The sequence below is a fragment of the Hippoglossus hippoglossus genome, chromosome 6, assembly GCF_009819705.1.
Source record: "Hippoglossus hippoglossus isolate fHipHip1 chromosome 6, fHipHip1.pri, whole genome shotgun sequence".
Taxonomy (NCBI): domain Eukaryota; kingdom Metazoa; phylum Chordata; class Actinopteri; order Pleuronectiformes; family Pleuronectidae; genus Hippoglossus; species Hippoglossus hippoglossus.
Window position 1 is genome coordinate 19,618,014 of NC_047156.1, and position 16,589 is coordinate 19,634,602.

The window sequence follows — 16,589 nt, forward strand, 5'->3', positions numbered from 1 at the left end:
CTCTGGTTGATCAGGGCATCATCATCCAGTGCCCATTGATAAACCCATATAGCCCAATGGTCATTGTCAAAAGGTATCGAAACGAGAGCAGAAGAGGAAGTCAGGCGTCGATGTTACAGGGAAACAAAGTCCAAGCAGGGAGGATGCTGGAGTGGATGGGTCGACATTCATCCACATCAAATCAGTAACTGAACAACTTAAAAGAAGATCAACAATATTCCTGTTGGCTCGTGATGGATCTGGGTCTCGCTGTACCAACCTCATTTAATGACACACATTGCCTAAGTTGTTTTTGAAAAGAAAATCAATGAAAAGAAACGAGTTCACTAAACAGTTGGTATCTTTTGTGTGTCTCAGTTTAATTTGACTATAATACAGCTCTTGTCAAAGATGTGCATTGAACAAAAACTAAATAACGTTACTTCATCACTGTGCTCAAGTGCAGTTTCTACTTACCATTTTTAGCATCTTTATATGCTCTACTTCTACAAACCTTAAATTATCATTTTACTTTGTATCTTAAATTATAATGTATAATAATAAAATGGGCCCAATGTAAAGGGAATTGTAAAACTATTTTCATTTGAATAACCATTTAATCACTATAAGTATTTCTTCCATCCCTGTGACACAATTCAAATATTTCCATGAACATATATTTTAATATTTTCTAAGGATAAATCAACATAGATAGAGAAAAATTTAAAAAATAGCAGTTGTAATAGTAGTTCTCTTTATTCTCCCGTGCCTTTCGATTGGTTGGATCTAATAGTTCTGTCCACATTCCGTCAGAGACTTGACATCAGTGATGCGCCCTGCTGCTGCTAACGACAGTGGAAATCACATTGCTAACATGTTTACAAGACGCTGCATTAAACCGCTCTCGAGTTCGAACTTGATGAGTTATCCTTAAATATGTCTTGTTATCACCAAGGTAACAGGTATTCCTTAGCAACAAGAGCATCATCCTCCGCTGTCAATGCTAAGGCGTGGGATTCAGACCGCGGGTGTCCTTCAGCTCAGCTTATCCGTCCCAGCGGTCTCTACCTCTGATTGATTCATCGTTAATCTTTCATTCTCTCCGTCTCTCTGTCTTGGCCCGTGTCGGCAGGACAGCTGACTCATTCTCTCCTCTCCTCCAGAGTATCTGTCTGTGTGGAGAGCTGAGATCTCACTGCTATTTTCAGGATGCAGCCTGACGTCACAGCACAGGCTGCACTGCCCCCATATAACCTGTAGTTGCACATTAAAGCTGCGTGGGGTCCTGTTCGATACCACTAGCTCCCGATTCAACGGATTATCACAAGGTGCAATGCAACATTCCTAAACACTATGAATGTGCAAGTGTCTGCTGCCATAATCCTGAGTTTCTATTTTAGCTTCAGAGGGATTTTCATTGGCAAATATGGAGAATCAACAAGACAGAGCAACATGGCAAAAGGCACTGACAAGGGACACTGTGGTTTATTTCATTTGTAATGTTCAAGCCACCATTTTTTCCATTTCTCTTGGAAATACAATGTTTCGTCAATTCTACAGGCCTCTGTGAATTTGGCCGCGAAAAACACAATATACCTTTACATAGAAGATACCCATTCTTAAATTTCAATCCTTTTTTGTTCACTTTGTACAGAGGCAGAATGAATTCACACAGTGTGTTGGGAAAACCCCCGCTTTACGCAAAAGTTGGATGAATTCAAATCAATTTCATAGATTTTATCTTTTGCATCACAAATTTCTTTTGGTTATGAAAACATTGTGCCCATGATGTAATGGCTACGATTTATAAAATGAGGAAACACTGGTATTTATAGGGTTCAACAAAGCAACGAGCAGTCAAACACTCTTGTAGGTTGGGAGCACGATGACAGGTTTTCCTCTAAATGAAAACAACCTCTATGCTACTGTGGCAGAAGGATTGCAGGGGTGTCCCTGCCCTACTTCAGGCGCCGCAGTTAGTACCTGCAATTTCTGTTGTTAAATGTCAAACCAAATGGATGACTGTGCCTTTCTTAATTGCAGCATTTTTTTAACCGAGATAAACTGCATTCGAAACATTCACAACAATGAGAGGCTTACAAATGCAGCCTCTTGGTATAAATGTCTCTATTCTTGCAGTTCTTCACGACTGGTGTGCAGCACACCATTAACCAGGGCTGCATATTGATGAGATGACTGTCACCGAGTGAGAAAAGCCAGAAGTAATGGAGGGAGGGAGTTCTGTCCTTTGACTTCTCTGGTGGTTTTGTTGGCATCCACCGCAGTGAGAACCTCACAATGAGGCAGGTTCACCACTTAATAAGCAGCCTCTCCTGTGGTGAAGCTGTTGTGACACAAAGTTGAACTGGAATATTGTGTACTGTGCTGTGGATCTGTCGCCACCTCCAAGTGACCTCTGACAACTCCTCTGTCGCCAGATGTGTCAATGAGAACAATGCAAATATCTCTTATACAAAGATTACCTGAATAAATTGGATTAACTTGAAACTCCAGCTTGACTAAGGTTACAGCCATACTGCTACGTTTTCCTTTGAAAACGCATCAACTCTGCGATGGATACAACAAGTGACCACACTACTTTTGATTTAGAGCTGCTTGAAAACGCTGCCGACTACATTTTAGTTTGAAAACTCTGGGGCTGTGTTTTAGTCTGGACACGTCGAAACTGAGATGTTTGGAAACTATGACATAGACACTCAACGTAGCCGGATTCTTCAGCATCTTATCACATGACCCCCTTCAAGAAAACAACCAGCATCTGCCTCAGCCACCAGAGTAGAATGCAACAAGGACAATCAATTACAAGCATTGCTGACCCTGCTGTGCAGTTCATTTCTGCATTTTGTAATGTAAACGCTTGTGTGGACTGAGATTGTTTTAGTTTGAATAGCCATTTTCAAATAATAACACAGTACTCCGGATGTAGCCTAAGAAGCTAAAGGTCAATTCACTGATTCTACTGGTTAACATCAAGAGGTAGTGGAGCAGAGATTGTTCCTTGCAGTATAAATTAATTAAAAAGTATTAGCATCATCAGATTATCTTATAATACTCATTAATATATAATGCTGCCCCTTAGCAACTGTAGTTGCACAAATGTTTTTCATGCATGTGTTATTTTTCCTCTTATTTTCTACTTCTTCATGTTGTGATATTCATGGCCTGTTTGCATTGACCACTTGTTCCCTGAGCACCTGTAACAACTGGATTTCCCTCACACGGATCAATTGAGTAGCATCATAACCAAGAAACTCCCGCTAGCTCTGAGAAAAAGCTCAATGTACATAATGCAACCAAAAGAATCTTTGCATTTCACAGCACTGAATGATGCCATTGCTCCCCCCCTCACTGTACTGTGTCACTCCGGACAAAAACATTGGCTGCATGGCTGTAGCGTGAGTTCATTTCCACAGTTATAATGGGGCTGCAGTGTTTTGTGCAGCTCTCCATGTTTGATCTAAATACAGCAGATTCCAATAATAACCAATAAATACTCAGGCTTTGCTTTGTGCCACAGGGTTCGTACCAATCCATAGAGGCTGAATTGACTGCTGCTGAAATTCCCCACAGGCAGTCAATGGATGCAAGACCACACGCTACACTGCACCGACTGAGCTCCACAGTTAGACGTATGATGCATGATGTCTACACAGTAACAAATGCTAACACAGCCAAAGATAAGAGCCAATGGAAGCTAATGAGCAAAATCTATATACAAAGTCCCCTATGGCACGCACACATGTTAGTGCACGGAAATAAACTTGCAGCAGGCGGACACACACATAGTGACAAAACCAGTTGACTTGGAATAACATTAGTATTGGAAATCAGGAACACAGCTCTGCATGGCTGGTGGGGTGGAACATGTGTACACACAAACACACACAAGCACACAGACCCTTGAGTTAGGGGAATTAAGTGACATGCTTGCAAATCCAATAGGACAAGCACATTTGTCCCCTAAACATAAACACAACAATACACGTGCATAAAAGGATGTTTTTGTTCACATTTCTGATTTTGTTTGTGCGTCCACGTGTGCTCCATGTGCCCTGTTCTACAAAAAGCCATTAGTCCCACTATAGAAACATCCCCGTATCCACAGCGCCAGTGGGTATATCGGCTGTATCTTTTAATGTGCAGTGCCCTTTACCCTCTTCCTTATATAGGGCACTCATTCATTGAGTTCTGCATTTATACAGTACATTGCAGTGACGTCAGCCGGCCACAAAGCCCCCCATTGTGAGATGACATCCGCCCATGCTTGTTACAGCGAGCGAGAGTGTCACAAAAATCCATGTGCATGTATGTAAAATGCCAAGAGAAACCTATTGAAGGCACACATGCAGCAAATAGCTTAATTTATGTATTAGTTCATCACAAGAAAACTGCCACCAATTGTAGTCATTTTTCCAAGTAAAAATACTCTTTCCCATTTTCCTCATGTTTTCCTTTTGTTTATCCCAGCCTCAGTGTGAGAGTGTTGTCTGTCCTTGTTTTTGTCTTTGTTCAAGTTTGTGTGTGTGTGTGTATGATTCAGTGCAACTTCCCCACTCTTGATTCCTGCTAATCCACCTGCAAACATGACGTCTATTCTCCAATCAACTCACCCAGCCTGAGGAAACAATCAGCATTATTTCACCCAATAATGAAATTAGCATTCAGTCGCAGCCCCAAATAGCTTTTAGGTCATCTCACCACAAGATTCATTCAGCAGCTGTAGAGGGACTTCGTGAAAATGGCAGACAATCTTTGTAATTTGCCCAGATGTTATTCAACAGCTAATTTTCCAGGAGAGCGACTAAATGGCTGTTGTAGTAAGACTCTTTGGTCAACTATTGTCAACCACTATTGGCGCCATTGTGTTTTTTACATTATTGATATAAGTTGCTGAGCAAGAAACCAGATGATGCTAAAAACAAAAAGACAAACATCAAATGTTTTAAGGCCTCTATATGAATGTTTTAATAAGGAAAAACAGCCATATGAAATGCGTATGAATAAGTAATTGAATCTGATGCTCTGTTGATTAAACCCTGGAAATACCTCGATGACGTGGAAATGTTATTAGTAAAAATGCACAAGCTTTGTTTTTCAGCAACGTTTTTTTCAATCCGCCTAACGAAACAATGAGGAATCGTGTAACTTCTGGTTGGAGACTTAATTATTAGCAGGGCTGCTGCGGCCCGCTCGCCACTCCCATGGGACTTCACTGACACCAAAGGTTCCATCTCCCTCTAGGTAACACTAAGCCTCCTGAGAAGCAACACAACGTTATGAGTTTTCAGACGCAGGCTCTAAATAATTTCTATTAACCACTGCCAATCAAAGAGGATGTCAGATCTATATAAATATAACTGGGCCTCATTATTACAATAAGATACAATATAGGCCTGTCAATCTAAATTAGAAAAAAAGAAGAGAGCTTTACATGGTTTAAGATGGGCAGGCGTTTTCCACGGTCCCTGTCCAGAACCAGATTCATGTTGTCTCTGAACAGCTGAACTCCTCTTAACTCCCTTCGCATCGTTTACTGTGTCTGCCAGGAAAAGAATCAAGGTTATTTTATTTAGATGTCTCTTCTGAGCTGTTTTAGGGACTGAGGGGTTTGGTCCAAATGAGATTCACAAATTAACATCACAGCTGAGAAAAAGGACAAAGCAGCGATCCCCACACTCCCTCTGACTCCTGACATACTGCGCGTTTGCTGCTTTCCACTCGTAAAATTAAAGTTAATCTGCTGCAGGAACGCACGCAAAATACGACTTGAATAAAACCACAATGCTGTGGAGAGTGTGGTTCGAAGACGGGGTGAGCGCGGCCAAGAACATTTTGTGAAAGAGGTTATTACTTTCACAAAAAAAAAAAAAAAAGTATATGTGACTCTGCAAAGAAAATCTAAATCTATTTCTAGCTGCAAAGCATCCTTGAGATAACCCCCCTCACCCAGCCCCCACCCCTTACAACACACTGAATGCCTATGCACACATCACATATACACAACTTGTGATTTTATTATGATATTAATATTATTGTCCTTGTTTGTACTATACATCTTGTGATATTTTAACATTATTTAAGTAAAGGCTTAATGCCTCCCACTGCACTGTATACCTGTTTTGTCACTTTTTTTACTATGTATTAATTAATTAATTTGGTACTAACAAAGACTTAGATATAAACTTAGGCTTTTCTGTCTTGAACATACATTTAAGGGCTGTATTGTCAGCATTAATTAATTAATTGATCTGCCTTCCAAAATGCATTCTTGCAATCAGAAACCCAGTTATATTCAGCTTACTAACAAATAACATAGAACAATTTTCTATATAAATATAGACATAAATAATAGTTCAGAATCGAAACTGTTGAAATATTCAAACAGAAAATAAGCTCTTCACTTTATCTTCGCATTGATGCAAATCCTACCAGTTGCACATGAATAATCTCTTTCAGCTTGTAACTCACCTTCTATCATGTATTTAGGTTTTAGGATTATTATTTTGGTTCCTGGTGGAGGCACAGCAAAAATTAAGACATAATTCACCACCATGCTCTTGGTCTTTCTTCCCTCCTCGACATTAGTATTACCGAGAGCCCATCTTGATAAACAATCGAAACAAACACCACGGTACTGAAACACATATCTCTACCAGCTGAAAACCAGACTTCACACCCTTGCACATAAGTCCTGTCAAGCATATTTCTCTTTCTCTGTTCTCCCTCTACCTTTTCCGGAGCGCCCTGTGGCGAAGGCGAAGGACGCACAAAGCCAGATCCCATCTTTTCTTAGTGGACAGACACGAGCCCAGCTCCATAGGACAGGAAGCAAGGATGGATGGAGGATCAGAGAAAACACAGTGGCTCCTGCTCTCTGCTGAAGATTCATGGACACAGCAGTGGTGGGGTGAGACGAGCCCAGCCTTGAATTCCAGCTGAAGTCACGTGGGCCTGTGACACCCACCTGCTAAGGATCCACGTCAAAGCCCGTTTGAGGCTGGAGTGTGTGTGAGTGCATGGACACAAACCGCACACACAAGCCTGAGCATTCTATAGCATTGTCCCAGATGCATCTATTTCATAAACACAACAGCACAAACACACACGGCAGGTCACACACACGTCAGAAATGCAACACCCGCAGCACATTAGCACCTCTCCATCCCTCACCTAAAATACACTGTGATCACCCTGGAAAGACGTCCAATGTCAATTAAGCTATACCAGACAAGGCTGTTGCCAAAAATACTTTACAGCTTGATTTGAATGTGCATGACAGTGTGTCTGCAGTCAGTGTCAACGTTGAGTAAAACTAGGGCCTAGTTTTCCGGACAATGTTGGAGCTAATTATAAAGAAGGACCTGTATTGATTTTACCAACTAGATAGATGCTGGTAAACTAATCCATAGACTTTGTTTCTAGATGAACGACGCCTCTCAACTTCATCCCACTATCCAGAAATGAAACTAAGATATCCCGGATGTAAATGCCGCCATCTTGCTCATTTGGAGCCAGTCTGAGCATAGTGGTTGGGGGATGGAGCCACCATCGCTAATCGCACTTGACCAGTCATGAGTCGGTCTCAGCTCTCACTTTGCACTCGAACACTTCGCTTGGCTAATTCAAGTTTTATGTACATATTCTACACTGTGTAATTCCTCTTTGATTAAACCTAATATTCTGTATTTCAAGGATGAACCATACAAAATGAGCTGGAACAATTAGTTACTTAGTTTATTAGTTGATTAATAGAACATTTATTTAAGTAAAATAATCCTGACGAGTCTCTGTTTTCAGCCTGTCAGCCTTTCATTTGCTGCTTTTCTCTCTGTCTTTGGACACCGGTCTGTTGCGAGTAAAATATCTGTACAGGCATCAATTTGGTATCTGGGGAAATGTAATGGACAAGTTTTGACTATTTTCTGACATGTAATGAAATCATTATTTAATGTCTGGTAGGGTAGTGTCTTTTTTATATGGGAACTTTGATATGCTTATACGTATTCTTGTTGTTACATTACCCTAATCGATAAATCTGACCTGTTTTCATGATTAAATGATTAATTGATCGGTGATAAGATGTCAGAAAGTTTCCAAAAGCACATGTTTATACATTCAAATAAACAATGACCAGGAAAACTTATAAAGACTCGTAAAAAAATAACTAACTAATTACGCAGTGTAATACTAACAAAATAGCATTACACCTTGTAAGTACATCCACATTTAGAGTTGTTGTCTGTCATGAAGAGTGAATTCAATACATTTTTCTCTTCAATCATCCAGAATATGTTAATAATATAATGAGGGCTATACTTATATACGCATCTAATCCAGAAGAGGAGGTTTCACATCACACCCACATCAGGATCGTATTATTGGCCGATATCGACCCAAACTATTGTCAAAGGAGAGGCCTGGGTGTGAGCGTGTTGCCATACTGGAGGACTCTAATGAGTCCAGAGTTCAGTGAACCCCCCCAGCCCGCTCGGGACTGACGTGGAGCGAGGAGAAAAAAGAAAACACGCATGACCCTGCTGCAGGAGAAATAACAGCTGAGCAGTGTCCTCAGACACAACAGATGAATACTGTTCTCAATTAAGCAGCAGACAACTGACTCAGTCCTACAGGGCATAAGGCGTTAATGAGGGGGTTATGTGCGCAAGTATGTAAACATTTGTGCATGTGTGAGTGTGTTTGTGTGTCCAAAGGGAAACAAAGTGATACCTTCAACTGAAAACATGGTATCTTGCAGCACATGCATATGCAAAGCCGCACAAACAAACACATACCTCCCAACACACACACACCAAAACACAAACGGGCCATTATCATTCCACTGCTTCAGCGCTGCAGCATCAGTACAGATTAGTCCCCTGGTGACCCAGCATTACCAAACACACTGCGCAAGTCTGCAGAGAGCCATCTATCTTCTCCCTCCATCTCCCCTCTTCCCCCTCCTCTCCTTCCCCTTCTGCTTTTTTATCTCTGTCTCCGTGAAGCTCCCCCCCTGCCGTCTCCGTCTGCTCTCTCCCGAGGATTCTGCTGTCCTTTCCTGTTCTTTGGTCTCCACGTCTCTATCTTGGACTTTCACTTTTCCGGCATTCTTCCTCTCGGCTTTACCTTCTCCTTCCCAGCTCCTCCCGGGGATCTTCTCTTTCCCAGGGCTATCTCCGCGCCACTTTCTTCCGCTCCTCTCTCCTACAAAATATCTCAAAATTTTGTCACCCCCCACCCCCCCACCCCCACTCCCCCAAATCTCACTCTTCCTCCATTTGCCTTTTTCTGCTGAGTTTGACTCACGCAGTGTCGTATTAGTACAGTCAAGTGGATTCCCTGGTGGCAGATAGGTATAAAATAATGAGACAGAAAGGACCTAGACTTATAGTGTATACTGGAGCTAAATACAGAGAAAAAGATGGGAGTAATAAAGGGGAATGTTTTTTTCTTCACCTCCTTTCCCCCCTGTAGCATAATGGGAATGCAGCCTATTATTAGATCTGCTTAGTACCGAATTACTCTCCCTTGGAGAACAGCTGGTGGCTAACAATATACTAATAATTCATATAATTATTTAATAGATATGGAAAAGACCAATCCAAGAATTCTTCTGTGCACAATAGGAAAAGTGTGTACTGAAGGAGATCAAATGCAGCTCAAAACATACATCTTAAAAAAGTCGGAAAGTCATAATAAATCAACCATGATACAATTATCATGGTTGATTTATTATGACTTTCCGATCTATTAACCACAGTTCAATATTGCACGAGAATTCTTTATCAAGATTAATTTGGTATCTCTGGCACGATGACACAGCGACAATCACATCAACAACAAACGTGACATAATAGCGATACGTGTTGAAAAGTGCTGCCAGAGAAACAACAAACAGAAGGAAGGATGGAGGTAAAACGGGTTGAGATACGACGAGAGAATAAAGTGAGGAGATGAAAAGATAGAGCAGGGAAGCAGCAGCACAGGAAACACTGGTATGCTGAACATGTAAACACACAGAGTGGACCAGAGTGTAAAGACACACACACACACATAAGCAGTAGAAAACAAAGTACAATGAAGTGATAAGCAATTTCCCACTTGTAATGGTTGATCTAATGGTGAAATTCCAATCATTTTTGTACAAACAGTATTCATCCATTTTAGTGGTAATTTTGCAAAAACCTATTGAATATTCTCAGGGTGAAATGCAGTATTAGTGAGAAAGTGAAAATATGCTGTTAAATTGATATAAGACAAATAATTGTGAAAAGGTTTGCACTCTTATATCCAGGCTTTCCAGGAAATAGTGTCATAGTATTTTAGGTGCAGGTCGCCATGGTAATCATAGTAAAAAAGCTCTTTTTAGATGGAGATGGAAAAAACGTTTTGCTGGCGATGGAAACATTTACTGAAAAGCAGCGGAGCACTTTTTCCTAACAGACTGTCACATGGTCCGATGCCGTGCCCACAGAAGTAACTCTTTACTACTGAGAACCTCCATGAATTCTAGTTCAACCAATCGCCACTCTGTCTGCACAACCTTGCACAAAGTATACTGAGATATTTTTACTGTATTACCTCTGTCAAGGAGGTTGTGTTTATTCCTGATTTTCTTTGTTTGTCTGTCAGAAGGATTACGCAAAAAACACCAACACCGAAAAGACTGGATATGGGCCAAGGAAGAATCCATTAACATTTGGAGCAAATTCGAGAAAGGCCGATCTAGGTTTTTTTTTCTCTTTCTTTATCGTTAAAAGGATTTTTTATTGATTTTTTTTTTTCAAGAAACATTGTAGAGATCTTGTTGGCTTATTTAGGAGATTGATTTATGAGTGTGTGCAATTTGGTGCAGCTTGATTGATTTATAAGCTGCACCATAATAAAATAACATGGTGAACAAGGTCAAAGCACCACTGTGCCAAACTGCAGCCTCACAGCACCACCACCATACACTTTTGTTTTATATTCCTTCACTTTTTGTTTTTTAATATTGAATCTGTGTCACATCTTCTTCACTTTAAGTGGCTTCACTTCACTGATTCTTCCATTCATTCTCATCAACTGTACATCTACTGATGCCTCTGCACGATCCTTGACCTCAAACGACACTCTGCGACACTAGAACCCAGCTGAGGTCACATGACCCACTCCTTGGGGGTATCGCCATGGCGGTGGCTTTCGACACACTACTCCTGAGGTGTCTTGTTCGTTTGCTGCTGGGGGTTTGACTCAGTGATTCCTATTACTGATTAACCACACAGGATTTCATCAAGCAGGGTGGAAATTCCCAGTGAGAAGGTTGCGCTATGCAGTCAAGTTAGACTTGTTTGAAAGGCCTGAAAGAAGGGATGGGAGCATGCACGATGACATCTCCTCAGATAGAGGAAAGAAAGAAAAAAGCAGGAGAAAAAAAGCAATCATCTGTTTGGTTCCAGGTATAAGAGGAGGACTGGTGGAGTGGTGGGGATAATGGAGGCCAGAAAACCAGACAGGCAGGGCAAGCTGGCTACTTTGCCTGCTAGCTCGCTGCCACGCTTCATTAGCTATTGTCATGTTGTGGCACGGCTGGGGCTGCTCATGTCTGTGTGCGTCTGTGTGGCCTGAGCGTCTGTAGAGATGTGGGTCAGACCAGAGAAGATGGTGGAGGCCACACAGGCCAGTGGAAGCTACGTATTCCCTGTGATTGTGGCGGCTGCTTGATGTGAAGCTGTCTGCTGCATGGGCCTGGTTCACTGACTGACTGGACACATTCCAACACTTCATTCGGCATCCTCTGCTGCTCCCTGTACAACACTGCTCTCCTCCCTTCTCTCTTTTAGTTTTATTGAGGCCTCCTGTTATTAAATTAGGGAAGAAAACACTTGTGTCTTTTTTAAGATGTTTTTTCAGGGATTTTCTCTTTTATTGACAAGACAGTAAGCACGAAATGGGGAGAGTGAAAGGGGAAGACAAGGTCAGAACGGAACCTGCAGCCTGCAGGAGGACCAATGTTTACTTTTGATCAGTTATCTGTGGAACTGTGATTGATTCATTTTTCGTTAATATCAGAAATGTCTTGTTTTGTACGATCAATAATTAAAAACCGAAAGATATTCAGTTAAGAAGGATAAGCCACGAAAAAGCAGCTCTTTACAATATTTATAAAAGCTGTAACAAGGGATGTGTTGTTGTCATTTCTACTTGAATTATTAATCAATTACAAAATTAGCTGCTGATTATTATCTATCGTTAAACTTATAGTGAATCGTCTCAGTCTTAAAGCCCTTATTGTCGTCTACATGTAACATAACACAAAAAGGCCTTAATGCTGCAGATCAACTAACATCCATCTTCCTCCCGTTGATTTTAAATTATTACCCTGTTCTTCCAAGAGCAAGACATTTCAATAATTGTAGCATTCTTCTTTAAAGAGAAGAGACACAAAACATTTAATAGATTATAAGAATTGATGCTGATTCAGTTTTCTGAATTTATTACCTCCGCCAAGGAGGTTAAGTTTATACCCCTGACCCTTTGTTTGCTTGTAAGCAAGATTATGCAAACATTTCTGGAGGAATTACCACAAATCTTGGTAGAATGATGTGGTATGGGTCAAGGAACAACACAATAAATGTTGGTGCAGACTCGGATCAGGACACTAGGATTTTTTTTTAACTTTCTTTAATATTGTGAGATATTTTCAACAGAGAATATTAATGAGTGTGTGCTATTTGTTGCAGATTCAAATAAATCCAGATCTATTGTTTTAAATGTGGTTTCATAAGTGGACTGCGAGTCATTTTATGATCAATTAATCATTTTAGTCAGAAATATGTGATCGAGTCCAGCTGCTCCAGTGTGAAGATTAAATTGTGTATCGTGAATCTGACAATATTGCAACTCATCCAAGGAGGCAGGAATGAGGCTGCATGAGAGTATGTATCCAGTAACCTGTGTTTCAACTGGTGTCAAATATGAAAGAGGAGATGAGATGGAAATGTTAAGTTACTGCTGGTAATGACTGTGTCGACCTCTCATTTCTATCATCACTTCATCTATCTGCTTCTGCCACCTTTTTTTGATGTGTCTACCTTAATGTCCCTCCCACCTTTCCTCTCACCTGTCTTACTGCGTCCCCCTTTTCTATCCTTCTCTTCCTCTTTGCTCCTCCATTCTCTCCTCTTCCTTTTCTCTGTCTGTGAAGAGTGGCAGCTCTACTGATTGCCGTGAAAGTCAAGCATTAACCACTGACACTTAAATGGATGAACGACAAGCAACACATACAACAATGCAGGAATCTTGTGTATGGATTATATACTAATTTGAGATATTAAACTCTTTAAGATAACCATTTTGTATTGGACGCAGCATTTTATTTTACACGTAAACAGTCATTGCTTGAAAGAACACGCACTGACTGAAATAATCACCTCTTAAGGCTCCTGCCTCGACAGATACAAGTCAGCTTTACGACAAAACCCATAAACTCTTGACCTTTGTTTATACAAATTCTGTGTAATCCTTAAAGTAAGTCTCCTCAAAGGGCCCGAGCTCTCTGCCCATCAGCGTCATCTATGACCTAAACCAACATGCCGTCACGTCGCAGACAGAGGCTTTAAGCTACTCACATGCATCACGGACGTCTAAACACTTGCATATCCTTTCCGCACACAGACACACTCATGCTGCTTGTCCTCCATCCACCTCCACTGTGCCCCAAGAGCCAAGTTACACAACAGGGATCTTCTTGCTGATGTACGTGCTCCAAGAGAAACTTGTCACGGTGCCGCCTCTTGCTCCATTCAGGGCCCAACTTGTTCATCCCTTTGGTTTAACACAAACACACGCACACACAAGTTATCCAATCAATTCTGCCTTACTGTTGACAAACACGTTCCTTCACATCCCAAGCGATGCACTCCAGAGCTTTGTGAGTGCTCGCGTGCATGCATGTGTGCATGCGTGGCACCTGGTGCCCATGGTGTTGCAGTCAGGAATATTGCGTTGATTTGTCCCTAAATGCAAAAGTCCGATCCACTTGCAAATCATTTGATGTCGTTTTATGCAGAACAAACAACTGTGTCTAATTATGTATATGATGTGCAAGTAATTATCATTTAAATCTATCAATTCTTTCCAAATAAATAACTAGAAGGGCACTCGAAGAACTGATTATTATTTTTAACTAGAGCGAGGGCTGCTCTGTTTGCATGCATCAATTCCAAATGGCAGCCCAGCTCTCCATGTCACACTCATAAAGCTGCATCCTGTATCCTCTCTTGTGCTGCTTGTGGTTTTCAAACACAGCTTTGAGCAGGGTGAGGGGTATTAGCAGCCAGTGCGCCCATGAGGTTCATAACTGACAGTGTCATTAGGGTGCACGTGAATTAATTCTGAGCGATAACCGAGATAAAAACTCATAACTGGTTTTGTTACTTCTGTTAAGCCTCTCGCGGACTGTTACACCTGAAGTAGAGATAACAGGCCGTCACGTGTGCTGCTTCTGTCATATGAGATGTTGCAGCCGTTAAAGAGGGCAGTAGTGTGTGTGTGTGTGTGTGTGTGTGTGTGTGTGTGTGTGTGTGTGTGTGTGTGTGTGTGTGTGTGTGTGTGTGTGTGTGTGTGTGTGTGTGTGTGTGTGTGTGTGTGCGCATGAGTCTCCCTCTTTGTAGTTACCTGCCAGGCAAGGGACTCGTGCATTATTCTTAATTACAGCCAGAAGCCTGTGACCCAAACAACAGAGGAAGGGGAAAACTTGCCAAGTGATGAAATCCACAAACCTCACTGCACCAGGTGATAGTCTTATCCCTACACTCTGGCACGTGCACACATAGACATCAAAGGGGGCTTGAGCACCTGCCCTTTTCTTCCTCGAGAGAAAGCGTCCCTTTTTCTGGGGTGCTTTTCTTTTTTTGATAATCCTGTTTGTGCACAGCTTCCCTGTCAAACAAATCTATTGATTGAATAAACAATCAAAATATCAGGCGGGGCCACCTTGATACAGTAAAGGCTATAATCAGAGTTTGTCCTTTTGAGCCCTAGGTGCAGTACACAAGTCTAAACTGAATGAATGTCAGTGTGGAGAGCACTGACCACTGTCATACACTTACTGTTGTAGTCAGATTTTTCAATAGAAAAATAACAAATAGTTAACTTGTATCTTGCTAGCAAACAGACAGAGGGTAAAACAAACACCATCTAAATGTGTATTTTTGGAAGTTTACTTTCCATTAGAGTGAAGGAAGACATGGAATCAGAACAAAATCTCAAAATTGACCACTACACGAAAAAACTATGTTTTTGCCTGTAGTGTTCTGCCTTAAACTGAATAATTTTGATTGTAAGCTCCTCATCTAATAAATATTAATTCTACTGTTGAGTATTCAACAATTGTGTGAGTTTGAGGATATTAAAATTATTATTTTTTTATAAATAATTATGAGAAGTGCCCTTTTTCTCACTTGACCCCCTGCCCCCCAAAATGTCTGTGCACGTCCCTGCCTGCACTACTATTATTAAATGCATGTCTGACAGTAGGAATCCCATTTTCCTTATACAGATGCTACACATATTAGTATACCTTGCATATTTGTCTGTGTGGATTTGTACTCACTTCGTCTTACTCCTAAATCAAACTTCACTCCATGCTCATCAACAGCTGCCAACATGACGCCACTCCCCTCTGTGCCCAACTGACCATGCACAAACGCCTGATATAGTTAGAGCCCATTTACTTCTGCCTGTTTGTTTGCCCACTGCGCTGTGCGTTTAAGTGTGCCAGTCTGGGGCCTGGCGCTCGTTTGTGTGGATGGCAGCGGCTCACGCCTGATCGTACTTGGCACGGCATCAGTGGCTACCTGAGTCATCCAGTCTGCCTGCTCCTCACCCTCCAGCACCCGTCACATCAAGCTCTTTCCGCATTTGCAAACTGAGAGAGGAATGTGAAACTGGTCTGAATAGATGTGAATGGAATCGGGACATTAGGCTGCTTTGGACACAAAGCACGATTCACTGCTTAGAATAGAGATGGAAACTACGTAAGAGTTTTGTTTCAAACATTTCTCCAATCATGTTTTCCTGTTTTTAGGGTTAAAAAGACAAACTTTCCTTCCTTAATTGATTATGTTACGACTGAATAAGCTCTGTCAACCGATTTTGCATGTGAATGTGCAGAATCTGGCGACGAAGGACAAGAACTTGTGGCAGGAAGACTTCTGGTTTCTGATTTCTTGTTGGACCAATCGTGTTTGAGTAGGGCTACCCGCAGGTAAACAGTGGAGCAAAAGAGGCAAAATCACGTCTTTTTATATGCAGGTAGCTGGTAATAGAGATAAGCTAAAATGCCGTCCAAAACCCCTCCAAAATGTATCGCTATTTTGGTTTTGTGTGGAGAAACGTTTGACATGTGTGTCTGACTGTAAACAATGTACAGCCAAGTCTTGGCCTGGATATCCACTGTCTACACCGGAAGCCCCAAAATATTGACTGTTGCCCCCGGAGGCCAATTTGTCATCAAAACAATAGCCGATGGGCTCAGAGATAGCGATCAGAAAATGCAACATCACAACATGTATTCTTTAAAAATCAGGTTCAGCTAACCATTTATCTAT

At 41.4% G+C, this 16,589-nt stretch overlaps 1 protein-coding gene across 3 annotated transcripts in view; it reads right to left on the bottom strand.

Annotated features, from left to right (window-relative positions):
* srpk2 (SRSF protein kinase 2) overlaps positions 1-16,589 on the bottom strand; it is a 48,023-nt gene that overhangs the window by 29,714 nt on the left and 1,720 nt on the right. For 2 of the 3 annotated variants that reach the window (XM_034589103.1, XM_034589105.1), the window contains exon 1: positions 6,730-6,818. The exons of the other annotated variant lie outside the window; for it this stretch is intronic. In XM_034589103.1, coding sequence (XP_034444994.1) covers positions 6,730-6,818 — 89 coding nt within the window. Of the gene's footprint in view, positions 1-6,729; positions 6,819-16,589 lie in introns of those variants that run through there. 3 annotated transcript variants of the gene reach the window in all.